This window comes from Polypterus senegalus, chromosome 1 (genome assembly GCF_016835505.1).
Source record: "Polypterus senegalus isolate Bchr_013 chromosome 1, ASM1683550v1, whole genome shotgun sequence".
Lineage (NCBI taxonomy): Eukaryota > Metazoa > Chordata > Cladistia > Polypteriformes > Polypteridae > Polypterus > Polypterus senegalus.
The window spans coordinates 254,864,233-254,882,175 of NC_053154.1; the positions used below are offsets into that span (position 1 = coordinate 254,864,233).

Genomic DNA, 17,943 nt, shown 5'->3' on the forward strand with positions numbered 1-17,943 from the left:
TAGGGTACTGACATGTCAGAGGACTCCGATGGAAAAGATAAGACGAAAGAGAGTAGCACATCATTGTTTGGTGCCAATACTCCAAGTATTTCCAATAATTATGACAGTAAGTTATTTTTTTGAGTTTGTTTGAATATAAATGTATTTCTTTCCTAACCATATTTGTTCCCTCATTTTGGCTTTTTATTCTTTTAGCTAGAACTTCTTTTTTTGAGTGCAAGCTCAAAAAACATTAACATTAATAAAAATGTTACCTGAAAAATAAATGAATCTGAAACACAGTATCCTAATAGCCAAAAATGTCACCACGCATCTGTTACAAGGGTTCTATTTAAAAGACACCAGGATTGTCTCTGAAAAGCCTATGCTGCCATTTTGCTGGCAGTACCTTAGTATGCACACTTGAATTTACAGAATCTGCTCTTTTAGTTGTTGCACTGGTTACAATATAAATGGAGGACTAAATACCCCTAAACATTTCAATAATGATCCTTGATATACTGTACATTGATAAATAGCTATGTCATCTTCTTGCCCACCTCCGATGCCACAGATATTCTCTTCAGTAACATATAGGTCGGGTGAGGCACTCAGAACTGACGGACTGCTGACAGAATCTCATAAATGGGGTGCCTAATCTGTTAGACTGTGATCACAGAGAAGATTAAACTAAACGAAAGTTTCTCTATAGTAAATGGAGTTTGCATATTCTCTGACATGTGTTGGGTTTCCCAGTGATATGTTTCCTAAGAGTTTCCAAACACAAAGTCCCAAAGGAAGGTATACACTAGTAAAACTGTTTCATACAAAGACCTTTCTTTGTTGCATCTTCTTTTGCTCGTAACATAACAACATTTCGCTTTGCAGGACGCTTTATGTATCATCTTCGAGTGTATGTTCACCAGGCACGAAATCTTATGCCTTTGGATAAAGAAAGTTTTTCTGGTAAGTCCTTTTATTCTGTTTTTGTAAAGACTGTTGTTTATGAAAAGCAGAAGTGATTGATATTGCTGCTTGTGTAATGCTGCTATATATAGAAATCGTTCATTGTGTATAAAAGGATTCTAGGGTCAAATTTCTTTAGAAAGGGAGAAAACACATATAGGCAATACCCTGAACTTTGATTATGTTCTATCAGATGTTTATCACATCAAATGTTTGTCATTGTATTAAGAGACATTTTGGTTGTGAACACTGAACTGCAATTTTCTTCAGCTCAATCAGTTAAAAACTCTGCAGTTATGTCTCTCCTGCTAACACAGTTCTATCCTCAACATTGGTTTATTTTACAGATCCTTATGCTCATGTGTCATTCCTTCATCAGAGCAAAACTACAGAGATAATTAATTCTACATTAAACCCACAATGGGACCAGACCCTAATTTTTGACAATATTGAAATCTACGGAGATCCACAGACCATTGCTCAAAACCCGCCAAATGTTGTCTTTGAGCTATTTGATTCTGATCAAGTGGTAAGTTAAGGTTATTAAAATAAATTGGAAGTTCTTCTAGAAGGAGTGAAATCAAGACTAACAAGGAATGTAAGATCTTTTATATTGGCTGATATGCCACTTCAAATTTTCTGTTAGTACACATGTAAAATTTTGCAATATTTTGTAAAGTGTTTTCATTCATTGTGATGACTCTCATTTAAATGTGTGTATATACAGTACAGGCCAAAAGTTTGGACACACCTCCTCATTCAATGTGTTTTCTTTATTTTCATGACCATTTACATTGGTAGATTCTCACTGAAGGCATCAAAACTATGAATAAACACATGTGGAGTTATGTACCTAACAAAAAAAGGTGAAATAACTGAAAACATGTTTTATATTCTAGTTTCTTCAAAATAGCCACCCTTTGCTCTGATTACTGCTTTGCACACTCATGGCATTCTCTCGATGAGCTTCAACAGGTAGTCACCTGAAATGGTTTTCACTTCACAGGTGTGCCTTATCAGGATTATTTAGTGGAATTTCTTGCTTTATCAATGGGGTTGGGACCAGCAGTTGTGTTGTGCAGAAGTCAGGTTAGTTGGACGATCATTTATTTTTCAAAAGGACAATGACCCCAAACACACCTCCAGGCTATGTAAGGGCTATTTGACCAAGAAGAAGAGTGATGGAGTGCTGTAAATGGTCATGAAAATAAAGAAAACACATTGAATGAGGAGGTGTGTCCAAACTTTTGGCCTGTACTGTATATATATATATATATATATATATATATATATATATATATATATATATATATATATATATATATATATATATATATATATAATTTTCTGTTTATTTTGAGTTAACATTCTTAAATCTTTTTTTTTAATGTATCTGGTCAGGAAAGAAAGTCACTTAAGCACTTTCAAAGTTTGAAATCCCATGGTTTCTACAGACAATAAAAAAATTGGACACCAGTATAAAAACTCTACCCCATTAGTAGTTCAGTCTTTGTTTTGATTTTGTACTGTACGTGATCAGTTGACTTATGTTGTGGAAAGCAACATTACAAATACAATAAGGGTATAAACACAGATTAATAGACAAAAAGTTTCTGAAAATAAGAAAAGAACGTGCATAAGGTTTTATTTGTAATTATTTCTAATTTATTTCATTTCTAATGCAATACCTTTTTGAGATATGATATGCCTTAGCAATGCGGACAACCATCTTACCTTCCATCCGGCATTCCTATAAAATTTCCTGACGAGATCACTTTGTCCTTCATGCTTTGTGGTGCTGAATGTAGCAAAGTTGTTATTTAAACTGTCAGTCTTCTTTCATATTTGATAATTTACCCTGGAAGAATACAAAATGCTTCAAGGTCTATGACAGTGCACCATATGTCATCATTATCGCTCAGTGTGCGCAGTGGTTCAGTTTTAGATTATTTCAAAACTGCCCTTACAGTTTTTCATTTTGCCGTTCTTTGTTTTTCTTTGGAGGCTTCTTTTTTTTTTTTTTTTTTTTTGGATGAGTTACCTTAGAGCTACCATGAAGTGGCATACATTAATCACACAAATATTCTTTTTTTTTTTTTTGAAAGCATGATGTTATTTCATCCACTAAATAGCAGTAGGAAAACAGCCCTAAGTTGTATTCAAGTTTAACCCAATAAAGTGTATCATTACATGACACCCTAAACCTGACTCAGGTTCAACTGTATTTGCGTAGAATTCCAATCCCCATTTGTGCTCGAGCTTAACACCAGGAAGGTTATGGTGTGAAGCAACCCTACTGCCTTCTATTGGCATGAAATACATGCCACATCTGATCCTGCTTTCCCCGTTGTTCCATGCATTAGTACACATTCAAAATTATTAGTCTTGAATGTCAACAAATTGTAATCCTCCTAAGAACATGTCCCATCTGGTGTCTTGCCTAGTATACTATCGGAGAAAACACAATTTAGGTCCCAGCCATGTCAGAATTTACAATTTACATATTTACTTAATAGTTTTTAGAATGATAAGTTTTCTTTGTGACTGATAAATGTTTTATCAAGCTAAGATAAACAGATGAAAGTATGTTTTAAATATTGTAATATTGGAATCTTCTGAATATATTTACTCATTTCATTTCAGGGAAAAGATGAGCCTTTGGGTCGAAGCATGTGCTCACCTCTAGTAAAACTCAATCCTGAAACCGATGTGACACCAAAGTTGCTCTGGTACCCTGTAATTCGAGCAGAAAAGAAACATGGAGAAATTCTGGCAGCAGCAGAGCTCATCTTAAAAGATAAGGTATTGTATTATGAATTATTAACTCGCTTTTCCAATGAAAAAGAAAATTGTAAAGTAAGTAATTTATGTAAATGATCATACAAAATATGCATGCAGAAGGTATATTGTTAGTTTTCATTCATTATATATCATAGACTTTAAATTCCGCTTTACCCTGCAGCATAGTCGAGTGTGCATTTCTCAGTGAGCTTGTTTAACTAAAAATCTTGGTCTTTATTAAGTTACCTGACATCCAGCTCAAACACACACATCTGAGAAAAGCTAATGTTCAAAAGGAGAAAGGTTCAAACCCTATTTAGATGGAGAACAGACAGGGACTCCTCAATAATTTTTATGCCACAACACAAGAAAGTGGCTGCAATGATGTAGCTTAATGTATGAGACTCTGGTCCAAAATATTAACCACTTAATACTTTTTGTTAAATTTTATAGCCAGATGGATCCAATCTACCTATTATTCCACCAAAACGAGGAGCAAAACTCTACATGGTCCCTCAAGGAATCAAGCCAGTTGTTCAGCTTACAGCAATAGAGGTAAGACAGATTAATGTGTGGATAAACTGTAGTGTTACCATTTCATTAAACTATATTGTAAGTCCTGGCAGCTCCAATATATGGATTTTAATGAAAGAAATTCTGTTATTAAGGAAGAAAGGTGATCTAATGTTTCTTTAGCCTAAAGTCTTTGTGGGCTTCAACATCTTAAATCAGGGTACTCCCATTGTTCCTTTCCTATGGGGAACCCAAGGAGAAATCAAGATTTGCGTGCCATGGCAAAAAGTTTAGTCATTATGTTATTATTTTGGCACACTTTGGATATTGCACGATGTTTGTTTTGCATTTACATATGCTGTTCCTTCATATAAACTTGAGTAAAAATCCTTACACGTGATTTTTATTGACATGATTTTAATTTCTTATTTAAATTACTGAATAACAGCAGTTTCTTTATTGTTTTAATATGCTGTATTAAATTGTATCCTCTTATCTTGTGCACAATATGCATTTTCATGACCTTCATAGACTACTGTAACAAGTTTCAAAAAGCTCAAACTGCAGACCATCTTTGACTCGAATTAAAATCCTCTCCTGGGTATGTGTACAGTCTGCACATTTAAGAACTTTAAAGGGGGACAAACCTCCAGCCTGGGGTGCTTGTTTTGCAGTTTATACCTTATGTCCTCGTATCTTAAAGATGTTCTCTTCACACCTTTTGTAGAAGGTTTGCACTAAAATCATAATTCATACCATAATTATACAGTAGGTGTTTTATTAAGCATGATTATAAATCATGTGTTCCATTTACATTGCACAAAAGTATTTGTTTAGTAAATTAAATTCATGCAAACTTATGATGAAAGTTTGCTGTTTAAAGTTTGTTTTAAATAGTTAAATAGACTTATTATGCAGTTTATTTATAAGGGTTAGAAACATTTTAATTTCAGAAAATTATTCCATAAAATGAACAAATGTCTTTTTTGTAAACCTGTAGTTTTCATTTTTATTTATCAGACCTTGTATTTAGTCAGCAATGTATTATATATTTGATTTACAGTTTTTGCTTTGCATAAAGCTTATTTTAATGTCATTTTTGAGCCTTCTCATTTTAAAATGGTAAGTGTTAATGATGTCATTGCTGTAGAGTCCATGGTTTAAGATATGAGGACCAGCAATGAACGGGTAGCCACTGATGCTATCAGTTATTATCACTTACAAAACTGCTAGACTATTAGAAGGCCTTGGAATACAGTCTGTTATAATAACCACTTTCTCCAATGAGATCAACAATTTTGCTGCTGTTAAGTCAGTGGTTCCCAACCTTTTTTTACATCCAAAGACCACTAATCAAGTCAGTATAGTTACTTTGTCTTAAATGACATTTTTTAAAGATGTTTTTCAAAATATATCAACCATTAACAATACGTTTTTTTGAATTTGCTAATTGTTTGACATCCCAGTTTTAATTTAACATTTCAGTAAAATGCATAAAAGGTTGAGTCACGTAGCTAAATTATTACTAATAAATTTGTGTTTGTTATTTGTATCTTACATAGGTGATAGGATAAATCTTGATAAATAATCAGCACACGGTCCAGTGTGAATTGTTTAGTCGTACTGACAGACATCTTGCTGAATTGTTGAGAGCTTCGTTACACAGCCTGTGTCTCCCTTGTGATATTTTCTGACATTCATATAGTTCTCAATGGTCCAACAAACACGTCCTTTGCACTACCGGTAGATTGAACCACTTTAAAATATTGCTGCTAGAAGAACTATAAACCTAATACAAAACTTCTTTGCACCAACCAGTTTTCTATGGTCACTGGAGCTGCATTTAGCATACAACCCTGCCACCAACACCAGACTTAGGAGGGAGAAATGTATGGAACTATTGACTTTTTTTTTTTTTTCTCAAAGTACTATTCCTGCGGTTAATCTGGCAGATTCACTCCTCTTTAACTCATTTACCATTATTCTTGTGATACTTTGTCAAATGCACCTGTAGTGACAGAGTGGCAGCATTTACATCAGCAGGATGGGCTCAATACGGGCTCTCTGTTTACTTACACAATTTTGTGATGACACATACTTTAAGAAACACTGCTACAGTATAAGCCATAAGGCCATTTATCGTATACATTTTAAGATCGGTAAAACTAGGGAGGATCAAAACACTTAATACCAAAAGAACAACATGACTGTGGACCACAAGATGGGAGCCACAGTATTAAATTGGCGATGATAAAAGCCTGCAGCCTTTAAATTTAAATATGCTATTGTCTTTTGTTTATTTTTTTAATGTGATATTTGTTATTGTATTTTTTATTAAATATCCGCTCTTGTCTTTTTCAGATTCTGACTTGGGGTTTGAGAAACATGAAAAACTACCAGCTAGCTGCTGTCTCATCACCAAGTCTCATTGTAGAGTGTGGAGGAGAAATTGTCTATTCACAGGTCATCAAAAATATTAAGAAGAATCCCAACTTTCCTGGATCTGTTTTGTTCATGAAAGTGGTAAAGAAGTTCAAACTCCATTACAAGTGAAAATATCATTTTGAGTATTTTGGTTTCAGTTTCAGCTTGTAAAATGGTGACACTGCTAAGACAGCCCGTCTTTCCTTGCTTCTAATACTACTATTGTGCAGTATGCCATGTTATTTGTTTGAAGAGTCCACTGTGTGTGCTTTCATTAACATGCATTAATTTCTTTTCTTTTTTTATTATGTTGGTAATCAATTTTAGCCTCTCCCAAAAGAGGAAATTTACACTCCACCCATAGTAATAAAAGTGATTGATCACCGACCATTTGGAAGGAAACCAATTGTGGGGCAGTGTACAATAGACTCTCTAGAAGAATATCGTTGTGATCCTTACACTGCCAAGGCTGAAGTTGCAATGACTGCAAAAGGTATCAAAAATAATAGCAAGCGATATCTACAAAATGTAAATGTTCTGCTTTATTGTAAATACTTCTCATGGTGTTCATAATGTGAGCAGCTAAGATTAAAATGCTTGTATGCTTGTAATGCAGATTTAATATGAGTCGAGGTGAATATGTACTGTTAATTGAATGCAATATCCAATGATGTTTTACCATACTTCTATAGAACGTTTAGTATCATTATACAAGAAATATACAGGTTAGGATTTAGTTTTGTTCAACGGAATTAACATTTTTTTAATGCTTCATGGTTCAACCTGCAAAAGTATTATAGCGACTAGCTGTGCTGCCTGTCTAAGAGAGGCTGAAATCTAAGCAATCACTTCAGATGTCAGTGTTAATGTTTGCAGTACACCATGCAATGCATATGTCTCTGTTATATGCCATTTGGTACGGGATTCGTAAAAGCAATGTTAATGTTTGTGATGCACCATCTATTGGAATGACAAATGTGATGCATTTATATAAAAATGTTTGTGGTGCTCCAACTTTTGGAATGACAGTGACCTGCCAACTGGACAGACATCCTTTAATTAAGGTGGATTTATTACATCTAGCATCACACATGACTTTTTCAAAATGGAAATTTTAAACTATTTATTCAAAATAAGTAGCTGAACATGTAAAGTTAAAGCTAATTATTGTTAACTTAAATCATTTATTGGCAGTTTCAATGACTCAGGGGATCATAGTGTTAAAGATGTTGCATGAAGACAAGATTTTGGATGTAGATAGAAGGTAATGAATGTGATAAAAATGATACACTTAATGTATCTTAGTTCAGTGTTATATGGAATTGGGGCCAGTACCTGAGATGGCTGGCCTCCATTTTTGAATCCTCACTGAAGAATTTCTGTGTATGGTCTAGATATGACACTGCTCTGGTTATGATGTTGTCCTGTGCTCTTTGATGATGATGTTGTAACTGTTAGACTTCAGTGTGGAGTGATACTTCGCATAATCAAATGAAAGAATGTGTTTCTTTCTCAGAAGGGGATAGTTTGTTGTTTGCAGTTAATAGGGGGGCAATGGGGCAGCTAAACCAAGGGGAGAAGTTTAAGTAACTTGAATGAGCAAAAGAAAAAGTCAAAATCGCCGATGTATTGAGGTAGTGTCCAGGCTACTACAAGTATCATGCTAAACAGTATTGTGGCAAAAGCTGAATATTAAGAAGCAGCTCTCAATGTAGTAGATCCTCTGCTGCATTATCAGGTTCCTCCTTTAAAATATGGTAAGAGGAATAATAACCCCATATAATGTCAGAGTAGACCCTATTACTCAAGTTGGAGAATGAGCCAATTGAGCATCTAAAGACGGTACACCTTGAGTATCTCCCAAAGGTACTTTGACAGGCACAGCTTGTTGGAAGGAGACTGGGAATTGGATTGAGGGCATGCTGGTGACATGATATTTCATGACTGCCCAGGGAGGAGCTGGAGAGGGTTTCTGGGAACAAGCATGTTTTCCTTACCCTTGTTACAAATGAACATGAAATGAGTGATGTCATGAGCTCAGATTTCAGTACAAATAAAATTTTGTTTTACATTGTGCGGCTTCATTGTAAGTTTTTAATCAAGTCCTGGAAGTTAATTCAAAGTTGTATTTGTTATCTTTTTGCAGTTGCCTTGATGTCTGCCCCCAGAGATGTTGTCATTGACATGGAGGATAAGAGGCCCTTGCTTGAAGCCCAGGTACACTGCTAGAGTAGAGTCCATAATTTTTCCATTATTCTAACCCACATATTAATTTACCGTTTGTGTGTTTTGAAAGCTTTCTTTAATCTTGCAACATTTTTCACTTGCATTCTGCTTTTACTAACATTGCCAACCCTGCATTCAAATACTATATTGAACAACTGGACACACTGCAAATTGTACTCACTCAAAAAGTAACCGTTTGCTAACGTCAATTTCGTTTTTTAGTCATTCATTAATTAAATGCTTTTGTTAATTGAACAAGTTTCTACATTCTCCTATATACCAAACACACAATAAAATTAAACTGAAGGATGCAATTGTTTAAGTGAATTATATAGCTGTGTACATTACACATCTAAGAATAAATAACTACAAATATATTTTAGTAATGTTAAACATTAATTGAATATGAAATAAAAAAATAACCATTTGGAATTTCTGCACCAACTACAAAATGTAGCGATTCATTTTTTGAGCCAACATCATCACACAGAGAACATGCAAACTTCTCACTAAGGGTTGTTTGACTATGTAGTCTTACAGTTAATCCCCAGGCGAAAAATAATGCAAACAGTTGAAATGCAATCTACAGTAAAACACTTCATTCCATGGCTAATTGCTTTCTTGTTGATTTTTGTAAATTAAAACCTTTTTGTAAATTAAAACCAATCAGACTCTGAAATCAAAGCTATTGTGCTTCTACTTCGTAACCTAGTATGATTTTGAAGGCTTTTTTTGTTGGTTTTCAAGTGGTCATTGGCTTTTTTTCCTAACTTCATTTCAGTTCTTCGCACATATTCTGTCTGTGGAGTATTTGTGCTAAATGATTTATATAAATTATACTGCAGTACAACTGAAGTACACACACTGTAGTCTGATCACATCCTGTCTTTAAGGATTTCCACTGTTTGTGTTTTAAGTAGATTTACCATCTGGATTCTGCACCATGTGACTCGGAGCACGTAATTTCTATTTGTATTATTCACGCAGCCCAGGGTGTATTTGCTATGGCTAATGACACGTTTATTTTGCTTAAGCTGCATTTTTCTGTTTTGCAATCATTTAATGTGTGTGCCATTTTATACAATATTTAGTTGTGTGGCAGGCAACTCATTTGCATGCTTCTAGGATGGTAAAATAAGGCAAACCTTTCAAAAGGAATCACCAAAAACACTGAACCCACCAAACAAGTCCTAACAGTGTTTTATTTTATATTCTCTTATTCTATGATCTCCATTTAGACTGGTTAAAGCTTAACATTGTAAGTAGTTATTTTCATTTTATGTGGGAGGATTTTGCTCATTCCCTCACCACTCATGTTCTGAATTTCAGTTTGTATACGGTATGTCAACAGCTCTCAGCAAACTGAGCACTCAGCAAACTGCGATACTTGTACGTATGACTTACTGAAAGGGCTTTTATTACCCCAACGGGCTTCGGCTTCTGGAGAGATTTTGGACTGAAAGATGATTAGATCTTGTGATTTATTTTTTCTGGCACTAAAACCAATCAATTTTTAAAAAAATGAATTATAATATCTTTTTTTTTTCCTTATTTAATTTCTATTGTCCTTCTTTCCAAACCCTCCCTTTGTAAAATAAACAAAAAGCATTTACCCTCTTTGATGCAGTAGTTTATTGGAAAAAACGTTATATGTGTTTGAAACCAAGACAAATCAAAAAAAGCATTACTGTGTGGGTATCTTTTGGAAAAGATGTTGGTTTAAATTTATTACTAGATCTTTTGCTGTAAGAGGATCTTGTTTATATACTTAAGTCCGTATATACATGTGTGAATGTAGAGTTATATAAGCAAGACAATCTCCCCTCAGGGATTAATACAGTGTACCAAAAAAAAAACACAGCCATTTTTGACTTAGATATAGATTCATATTATATTTTTATTTAGAATTCACCATTTCCATTGAAAAATTTAGCATGTTGATGCTTTTCTTTAAAATTCTCTATAGTAAAATTAATGCAATGCTTATAGAGAACAAAGGAGCTTTTCCTCATATAACCAGACACTAAAATTACTGTTATTTTCAAATTTTCTGTAAGATTTTTTTATATAACAAAAACAACAGATTCACTTTTAAAATAAGTGAAAAATACATTTAGGGCTAAGAAAAATGCAAAAAGAAATTGATAAAATTGTCCACTGTATTCTTCAAATTAATCTGTTAGTGCATTGCATCCTGTCAGCCATCGGAGTGTGTTCTGAGTGATACTTATAGTACATGGTGACTTAAAAATGTGCAGTTCCATGAGCGTGTGGATAAAATAAACCTCAGGGGTTTTCATGTCCCTAGTTTCTAAAAGCTATTCTTTTATCAGCTTTGTTTTGATAGTTTGTGAAAGTGATATTTGCATGTAAACTATTATATTTTTGTCCTATTTTACAGTGGTGGTCTTCTTTATGAAAACTGCTGCTTAATGTTCCACTCAGCTTTTTCAACATTGTTTACTAACTGGTTTAATAAAGTAATGAAAATATAAACATATCCCTCACAGCAAAAAATAATGGGGAGGACCTGTCTATTAACACATCCATTTCTATGCTAACAATACACCGGATATTCTATTGGAAAAAGTTTGATGGGACAAACTTCTATTACATACCTCCTTTGACAATAGCTTTGACATTTTTGGAGAGAAAAAAGGCTGACAAGGTTTAATGAGAAAAAGCCTCATTTAGATCTTTCTGATAAATGCAGTATTTTATGTGCCTACTGCACTTGCCTGGTAATTCAACATTATTTAAAGAATGAATGTTTGAAATGTATTCTCACTGGTTCCTCCAGGAGGAACTATGGTGACATTTCTACTGTGTTTCCTGTTTTCTTAATGTTGATGTGGACATTAGTTTCTGACTGATATTGCCTCTCCCATCCCTATAAAAATGTATCATTGTGTCATATATCAAAGAATTGTTATGTTTGTAGAAGAAGGTATGTAATGCGTAGAATATTCCAGTTCTATGTGGCCCTGAAGTTTATTGTTAATATCAGCGGAGAGTCGCACACTAACTTTCCTGTCCTGTCCAAATTGACAGATCGCTTTTATGTTCATTTCTCCTGTACTCACATGTTAAACTTCTTTTTAAGTGAATCAGTACACAGAACGTCACAAGCTCAGAGAATAGATCCATACTTTGTAGGGGGAGCAGTGTTAGTTTGGGGGTATATAAACATAATTCAGGTATACTAATATCAGCATTAAATGATTTATTAGGTATGGATTTATTTTTTAAATCTAGTAACTGATATATGGGTATATATCAGTTAAGCCTTATTGACATGTGTGTTGACTACAATGAGAAATAGCTATAATTAAAGAGATGAGTCTCTGAACTTGTGACTTACTGCTGGAGTTATTTTGATCAAAATAAGCATCTCATTCAATTGTCTTATTACTAATTTATTATTTTCTTTTTTATGGCCTATTCTTGTGGAATCAAAAAATAAACCATTACAAAAGAAAGCGGAATTGGTAAGCTGTCCCTATTATCTACTCAATAGTCTATTATTTTCCAAAACTATAATAAAAAAAAGTAAAAAATGAGGTACAGCATATTTGCAAAGTATTTAATTTAATGAAATCATCTTTGTTATGTTTTCTGATGTAGTAGCAGAGGTAGCTGATTTGTAGTAACAATGAAGGAAACCTTGTATTTGATTGTCTCTGAAATAAAGTGCTGTGTATTAGACGTCCTGGGTATATTGTTAACCTGCATCCAGCCCTACAAACAGGTCCTCCAACATGCAGGGAAAACTCGGAGGTTGGTGGCAGGATTGGCACTCCAACCACTGTAAAATACTGTTCCAGTGTGGTGCTGAGGTGTCACCCATTGTAATCAGCACATGCTCCCAACCTCTGACTCTCTGACAATTAAATGTCAGTATTAACTATTAGCTAATTATTAAATGCCAGGATTAACAGTATCAAATACAATGTGTAAGTGCTTTAAGATTCAACCTCAGTCTATTCAACATAAATGTGCATCAGCCAGATCAAAATGAAGTGTTTTAAGTGTTAAATAGAAGAAAAAGATACAAATCCATTTGCTCACATAAGCCTATGTCACATTACGGGACTTCTAGCCATGGAGTATGTCAGATTTGCTCTCCAGAGATGCTGATCTCTGCAATGGACCATGTCAATTTAAAACCATATCACATTTACTGACATTTTTCTGATAGCCAATAGAGTGCCGCCTGATGGAGCCAGTGCTGTTTAAAGTGTTAAAAGCTGTGAAACATTCAGCAGGAGTCTTGGCCCTCTTTATTTGTTTATCCTTTCTGTAATGGTATATAAAACAGGAGACATAGACAAACAGATCTAAACAGATAGACAAGCCTCTCTTCTGTTTGTGAGGTCTCCTGTGTTCCTTATTCCACATTGCTACCATCTACACATTGTACCTTCAGATTGGTGTACACAGAGCCCACCATAAGACTAAAGAGTGTGATTTTAGCAGAGAGAGTCACAGAGTAGTTGAAGAAAATCGCTGGGTTGTCACATCAGGCAGTTGACTTCATGGAAGTGTGCCACAAGCTGCCTCCGACTTTAAAAGATTATATAAATTAAGGCTACATCTGAAAAATTAACAGAATATTCGTGTAATGTGACAGTGCCTTTACAGGGTCGTAGGGAATAATTAACTCGTCTAGCAGCATCAGGCATAGCAAGAACCAATCTTGGACCAGATGCCTGTCCTTTGCTGGGTAGACTTATACACACATACTCACAAAATTTCACTCCTTTACACAAGGTTAAATGGTTTCATCAAAACCTGTAGAAAATGTATGCAAATACAGTGAGAAAATTCAAAGTCCACCATTTAGAGCATGAACTGGCCACAATTTATACCCTTGGAAATACTGACACTACCTTGCTTTGAGTTATTTTCAAATAATACAATAGACTCTTTAAATGAGCTAAAGATTGAACTGCTCAAGAATACTTTTGGCATAAATAGATGTTTTTTCTTCATATAGAAAACCTTAGACATATGAATATGTTGTGAGTAACTGGGTGGGGGGTGAGGATTGATGAACTTGGTGAGCTGAATGGCCTGTCCTTGTCCAGATTGTTCTAATGCTGTAAAAACTCTTTACTGTGTGCACTCTGGACACACAGCAGAATGCTTATCCAATTTAACACCCACAATGTGAACTACAGTAAGCCTATATTATTATTCAAGTGATCCCCAATTTATGTGTGATCAGGAGTATTGCCTTAATATGGTAATTAAACAAATACAGACCAGGGAACAGGGAAACTCTTTTGTTTTGTCTTCAGCTACTCTGTTGGGGTATACTTTAATTTTTACTGTAAACTTATCCTTTGAGTATGCTTTGAAACGTCTTTCATTTTTTTCAGGAAAGAGAAACAGTTGATTGGTGGAGCAAATTTTACTCCTCAATTGGGGAAATTGAAAAATGTGGACAGTACATCCAGAAGGGTTATGACACACTGAAGGTAAAAGTATCTTTAAAATAGTCTACAGTATTTTCAAAGGTTCTGAACTATTTCATTGTGCAAGTGCATAAAATGTATGCTAATTTAACAAGATATGTATTCATTATATCCCCTTAGTTCTTGTTTGTTATTTGTTACAAGGTATTGATTATTAATATTAATTAACAAGTTACGTAATCATAGTAATGTAATGTGTAATGTACAGAGCAGCAGGATGAAGCAGCTGCTTTAAATAAAAAAAAAAAAAAACACCAACCATATAATGAAAAATATGTTCAGGGTAACTGATGAATACACTTCTATAACACATACACTTTTTTTACATTTCTTAATAAATAAGATCACACTGTGGTATATTTCCAACTGTACAGACTAACAGCAGAAGTGAATAAGTACTTGCAGAAAGCATTAATTGGCTTTAGGTGGAAAAAAATGGTTGAAGCTACAGATTGTCTCTGTCAGAGTCAGGGAGTTGTTGCTGTAGCTTAAGGTCTTAAGTACGGTAATCCCAAAAATACACACGTCTGCGATGGATAATAATACTGCAAAGGATGCTTCTAGAAATGCTTTTGTTAGTATTAACCCGATTATTTACATTGTTTTCCTCATAAGCCTTTCTATATTTACTTATCTGCATATTCTATCTACCTTTTAATTATTGTTAAACCTTACTGTTTGAGCTCAATCTTGCTTTTACTTTTAAACTATGTTGCTTTTCTTAATTATTTGTTAATTATCTGTTAAGTCTTTGCACCTTCCTACTAAGATTGGAGAATTGGGGGCTTTTTCTGCCCTGAATATTGACAGCGTTTATCATAATTGAATCACCTGAGCAGCAAAAGAAATGCTGCGTTCATGTGCTCTCGGATTATTTTAGCTTCGAATTATGACACTTCACCTTCCCATTTCAATGCAGAGTTCACGTGGAATTCCGGTTGGAGTGTTCTTAAAAATGAGAGGTTGCTGTTGATTTGTAACTTGGTCTACAAAAATAATAAATGATAATGTTTATTGAAAGAGGGAAATAAATGCATTGAATATGTATGACTTCACTCCAAGTGCATTTTGAGCAGAAAAGTGAAATTTGAGTGACCAGGTTATATGTTTTATTTTAAACAACTGATGAGGTGAACGATCAGCGTTACATCACAACTCAGACAGTTGGGGTAGTTATTTTCTTTCAAACTGTTAGAGTTGTAGTTCTGAGTTTGTTGAGAATTCCTGTGGTATTTTCGACTCGACAACACAGAATTGCCATCTGTCTGGGAGCATATGAGTGTAACAAAATGACCAAGTTAGCCTCAGTTGTTTGGCTGTATTATAAGCCCTTTTTCAAATATCAGGTTTATTGGTTATTGCAGGTTTTCCTTTCTCTATGGTTCTGATCTCAGATTATTGTTTGTTGTTTAGTTTTTGAACTATGGATTTTTTTTTTGTTGTTTGTTGAATAAGACGATTTGATTAGATAAACTTTATTAATCCTATGGAGAAATTAAGATGCATACAGCAGCAGAAACATAAAAAACAAGGATAAAGACTCAAAGGACAAATAATACAGCCAATCAGTTCATAAATAAATAAATATAAATAAATACATATTGTTTAGATCTTTCAAAGTGAACTTAACAATAAATTGCCTGATAGCAGTGGGCAGAAAAGACCCCCAGAGCCTCTTCTTAGCACACCATGGTGGAATAAACCTGTGGCTAAATGTGCTCCAAGAGAGCACCTCCTAGAGGGGATTTCTCAGGATGGCATCCAAAGTTGCCGCAATCCTCTTTTTCCATAACAGCTTCCAGTGTATCTAGAGTTAGCCCTGTGATGGAGCAGGCTTTGCTGATAGGTTTGTTCAGGCATTGTCTGTCTTTTGAGCTCAAGTTGCTTTCCCAGGAGACTGCAGCGTAGAACACCACATTGGCTACTATGGACTGGGGGAAAATTTCCAGCAGCTTTCTGCATACATCAAAAGAACAGGGTCTCCTTAACAAGTACAATCTGCTCCAGTCCTTCTTGTTCAGCACCACTGTGTTGTCAAACCAGTCCAGTTGGTTGTTTATGTGAACCCTCAGATATTTGTAGCTCTGCACCACTTCCACATCCTCCTCAGTGTTTCCGATTTTAATTTGTATCATTAGAATTGAATGCTCTTGTTTTCCATGTGTTTAGATTCATTCTTTTTCCTTCCTTGTTAGCTAATTTTGGAAATTAATCCTGCTTCTGTGTGATTGTTTGTGTCTCTCCCATGGCCAAATCTATATTTGGTATGAAATCACATGCAGGTAAACTACCATAACATCACCAAAGAACATCATTTATTTGACCAGGTCTCAGTAGAATAGGGCCAGTTCTCACTTTAATTTTAAAAATCTGTGCCAGGTTTTCAGAATCAACATCTTATGTATGTTTATCTCCCTAAGCATATTTATCAAGACTTTCTAAATAACTTATTCAGAATTAGATGCATTCAAAGCATTTGATAATCATCACCCAAATTACTTCAGTAATTATATAATCTTCACTAAAATGTATGGAACTTACTGTAAGTGCACTTTACAATGTCAATGGAATTGATAAAAGATAGAATACATCTAGTGAGATATTTTAAATTGAAAATATTTGGTTGCCCTTCTAGGTCTATGATGATGAGCTGGAAGATATTACAGAATTCAAGGGGCTAACTGACTTTTGTGATACCTTCAAACTCTATAGAGGTAAAGCTGATGAAGACGAGGATGATCCATCAGTCGTGGGAGAATTTAAGGTAAGAAAGTTTTACTTAAAAGACCACCTTAGTATTCTAGTAGGATAAGAATGACTCCTTTCCGTGAAAGTTTTTAATTAGTTTGTTAGCCTAATAAATACAATCCTTATTTCAATAGGTAGTTCAAGTAAAAAAACACTGTTATGACTACAATGTAATGCCTTCGCACAGTACTAACTGTGACCAGAACGAATATTTCAAAGAAAGAGACACTAGATTTTGAATTGTATCAGCCCAGCTTACATTGATCAGCCACAACATTAAAACCTGTTTCAGGTGAAATGAGTAATATTGGTATCACATTTCAATGACACCTGTTAAGGGATAGGATGTACTAGGCAGCAAGTGATGTGTTATAAGAAGAAAAAAAATGGCAAGCGTAAGGATTTAAGCAAGTTTGACAATGGCCAAATTGTGATGTCTAGATCCCAGGGTCAGAGCACTTCTAAAATGGCAGGTCTTGTGGGCTGTTCTCATATGCAAAAGTTATTGCTTACAAAAGGTTGTCCAAGAACGGATATCTGGTGAAACAGCAACAGGGTTACGGGCACCCAAGTCTCATTAATGTTGATGAGTAGCGAAGGCTAGCCTGTCTGGTCCAATCCTACACAAGAGCTACTGTAGCACAAATTGCTGAAAACCTTAATGCTGGAAATGAGAGAAAGGTGTCAGATCACACAGTACATTGCAGCTTGTAATGTATGGGGTCAGTATGCCCATGCTGATTCCTATTCACATTGCATCAGAACTGGACCATGGAGCAATGAAAGAAAGTGGCTGGTCTGATGAATCACATTTTCTTTTACATCATGT

The 17,943-nt window shown here is 34.7% G+C and overlaps 1 protein-coding gene across 5 annotated transcripts in view; it reads left to right on the forward strand.

The window, feature by feature from the left end:
- Positions 1–17,943, forward strand: part of LOC120541024 (myoferlin-like) — a 152,689-nt gene that overhangs the window by 116,038 nt on the left and 18,708 nt on the right. For 2 of the 5 annotated variants that reach the window (XM_039772264.1, XM_039772284.1), the window contains 13 exons: positions 4–106; positions 868–945; positions 1,293–1,474; positions 3,589–3,747; positions 4,180–4,281; positions 6,601–6,762; positions 6,991–7,156; positions 8,810–8,880; positions 9,810–9,848; positions 10,219–10,278; positions 12,366–12,377; positions 14,271–14,369; positions 17,002–17,130. In XM_039772264.1, the coding sequence (XP_039628198.1) occupies positions 4–106; positions 868–945; positions 1,293–1,474; positions 3,589–3,747; positions 4,180–4,281; positions 6,601–6,762; positions 6,991–7,156; positions 8,810–8,880; positions 9,810–9,848; positions 10,219–10,278; positions 12,366–12,377; positions 14,271–14,369; positions 17,002–17,130 (1,362 nt within the window). The remainder of the gene's footprint in view (positions 1–3; positions 107–867; positions 946–1,292; positions 1,475–3,588; positions 3,748–4,179; positions 4,282–6,600; positions 6,763–6,990; positions 7,157–8,809; positions 8,881–9,809; positions 9,849–10,218; positions 10,279–12,365; positions 12,378–14,270; positions 14,370–17,001; positions 17,131–17,943) is intronic. The other 3 variants (XM_039772294.1, XM_039772274.1, XM_039772303.1) reach the window with 3 other exon arrangements.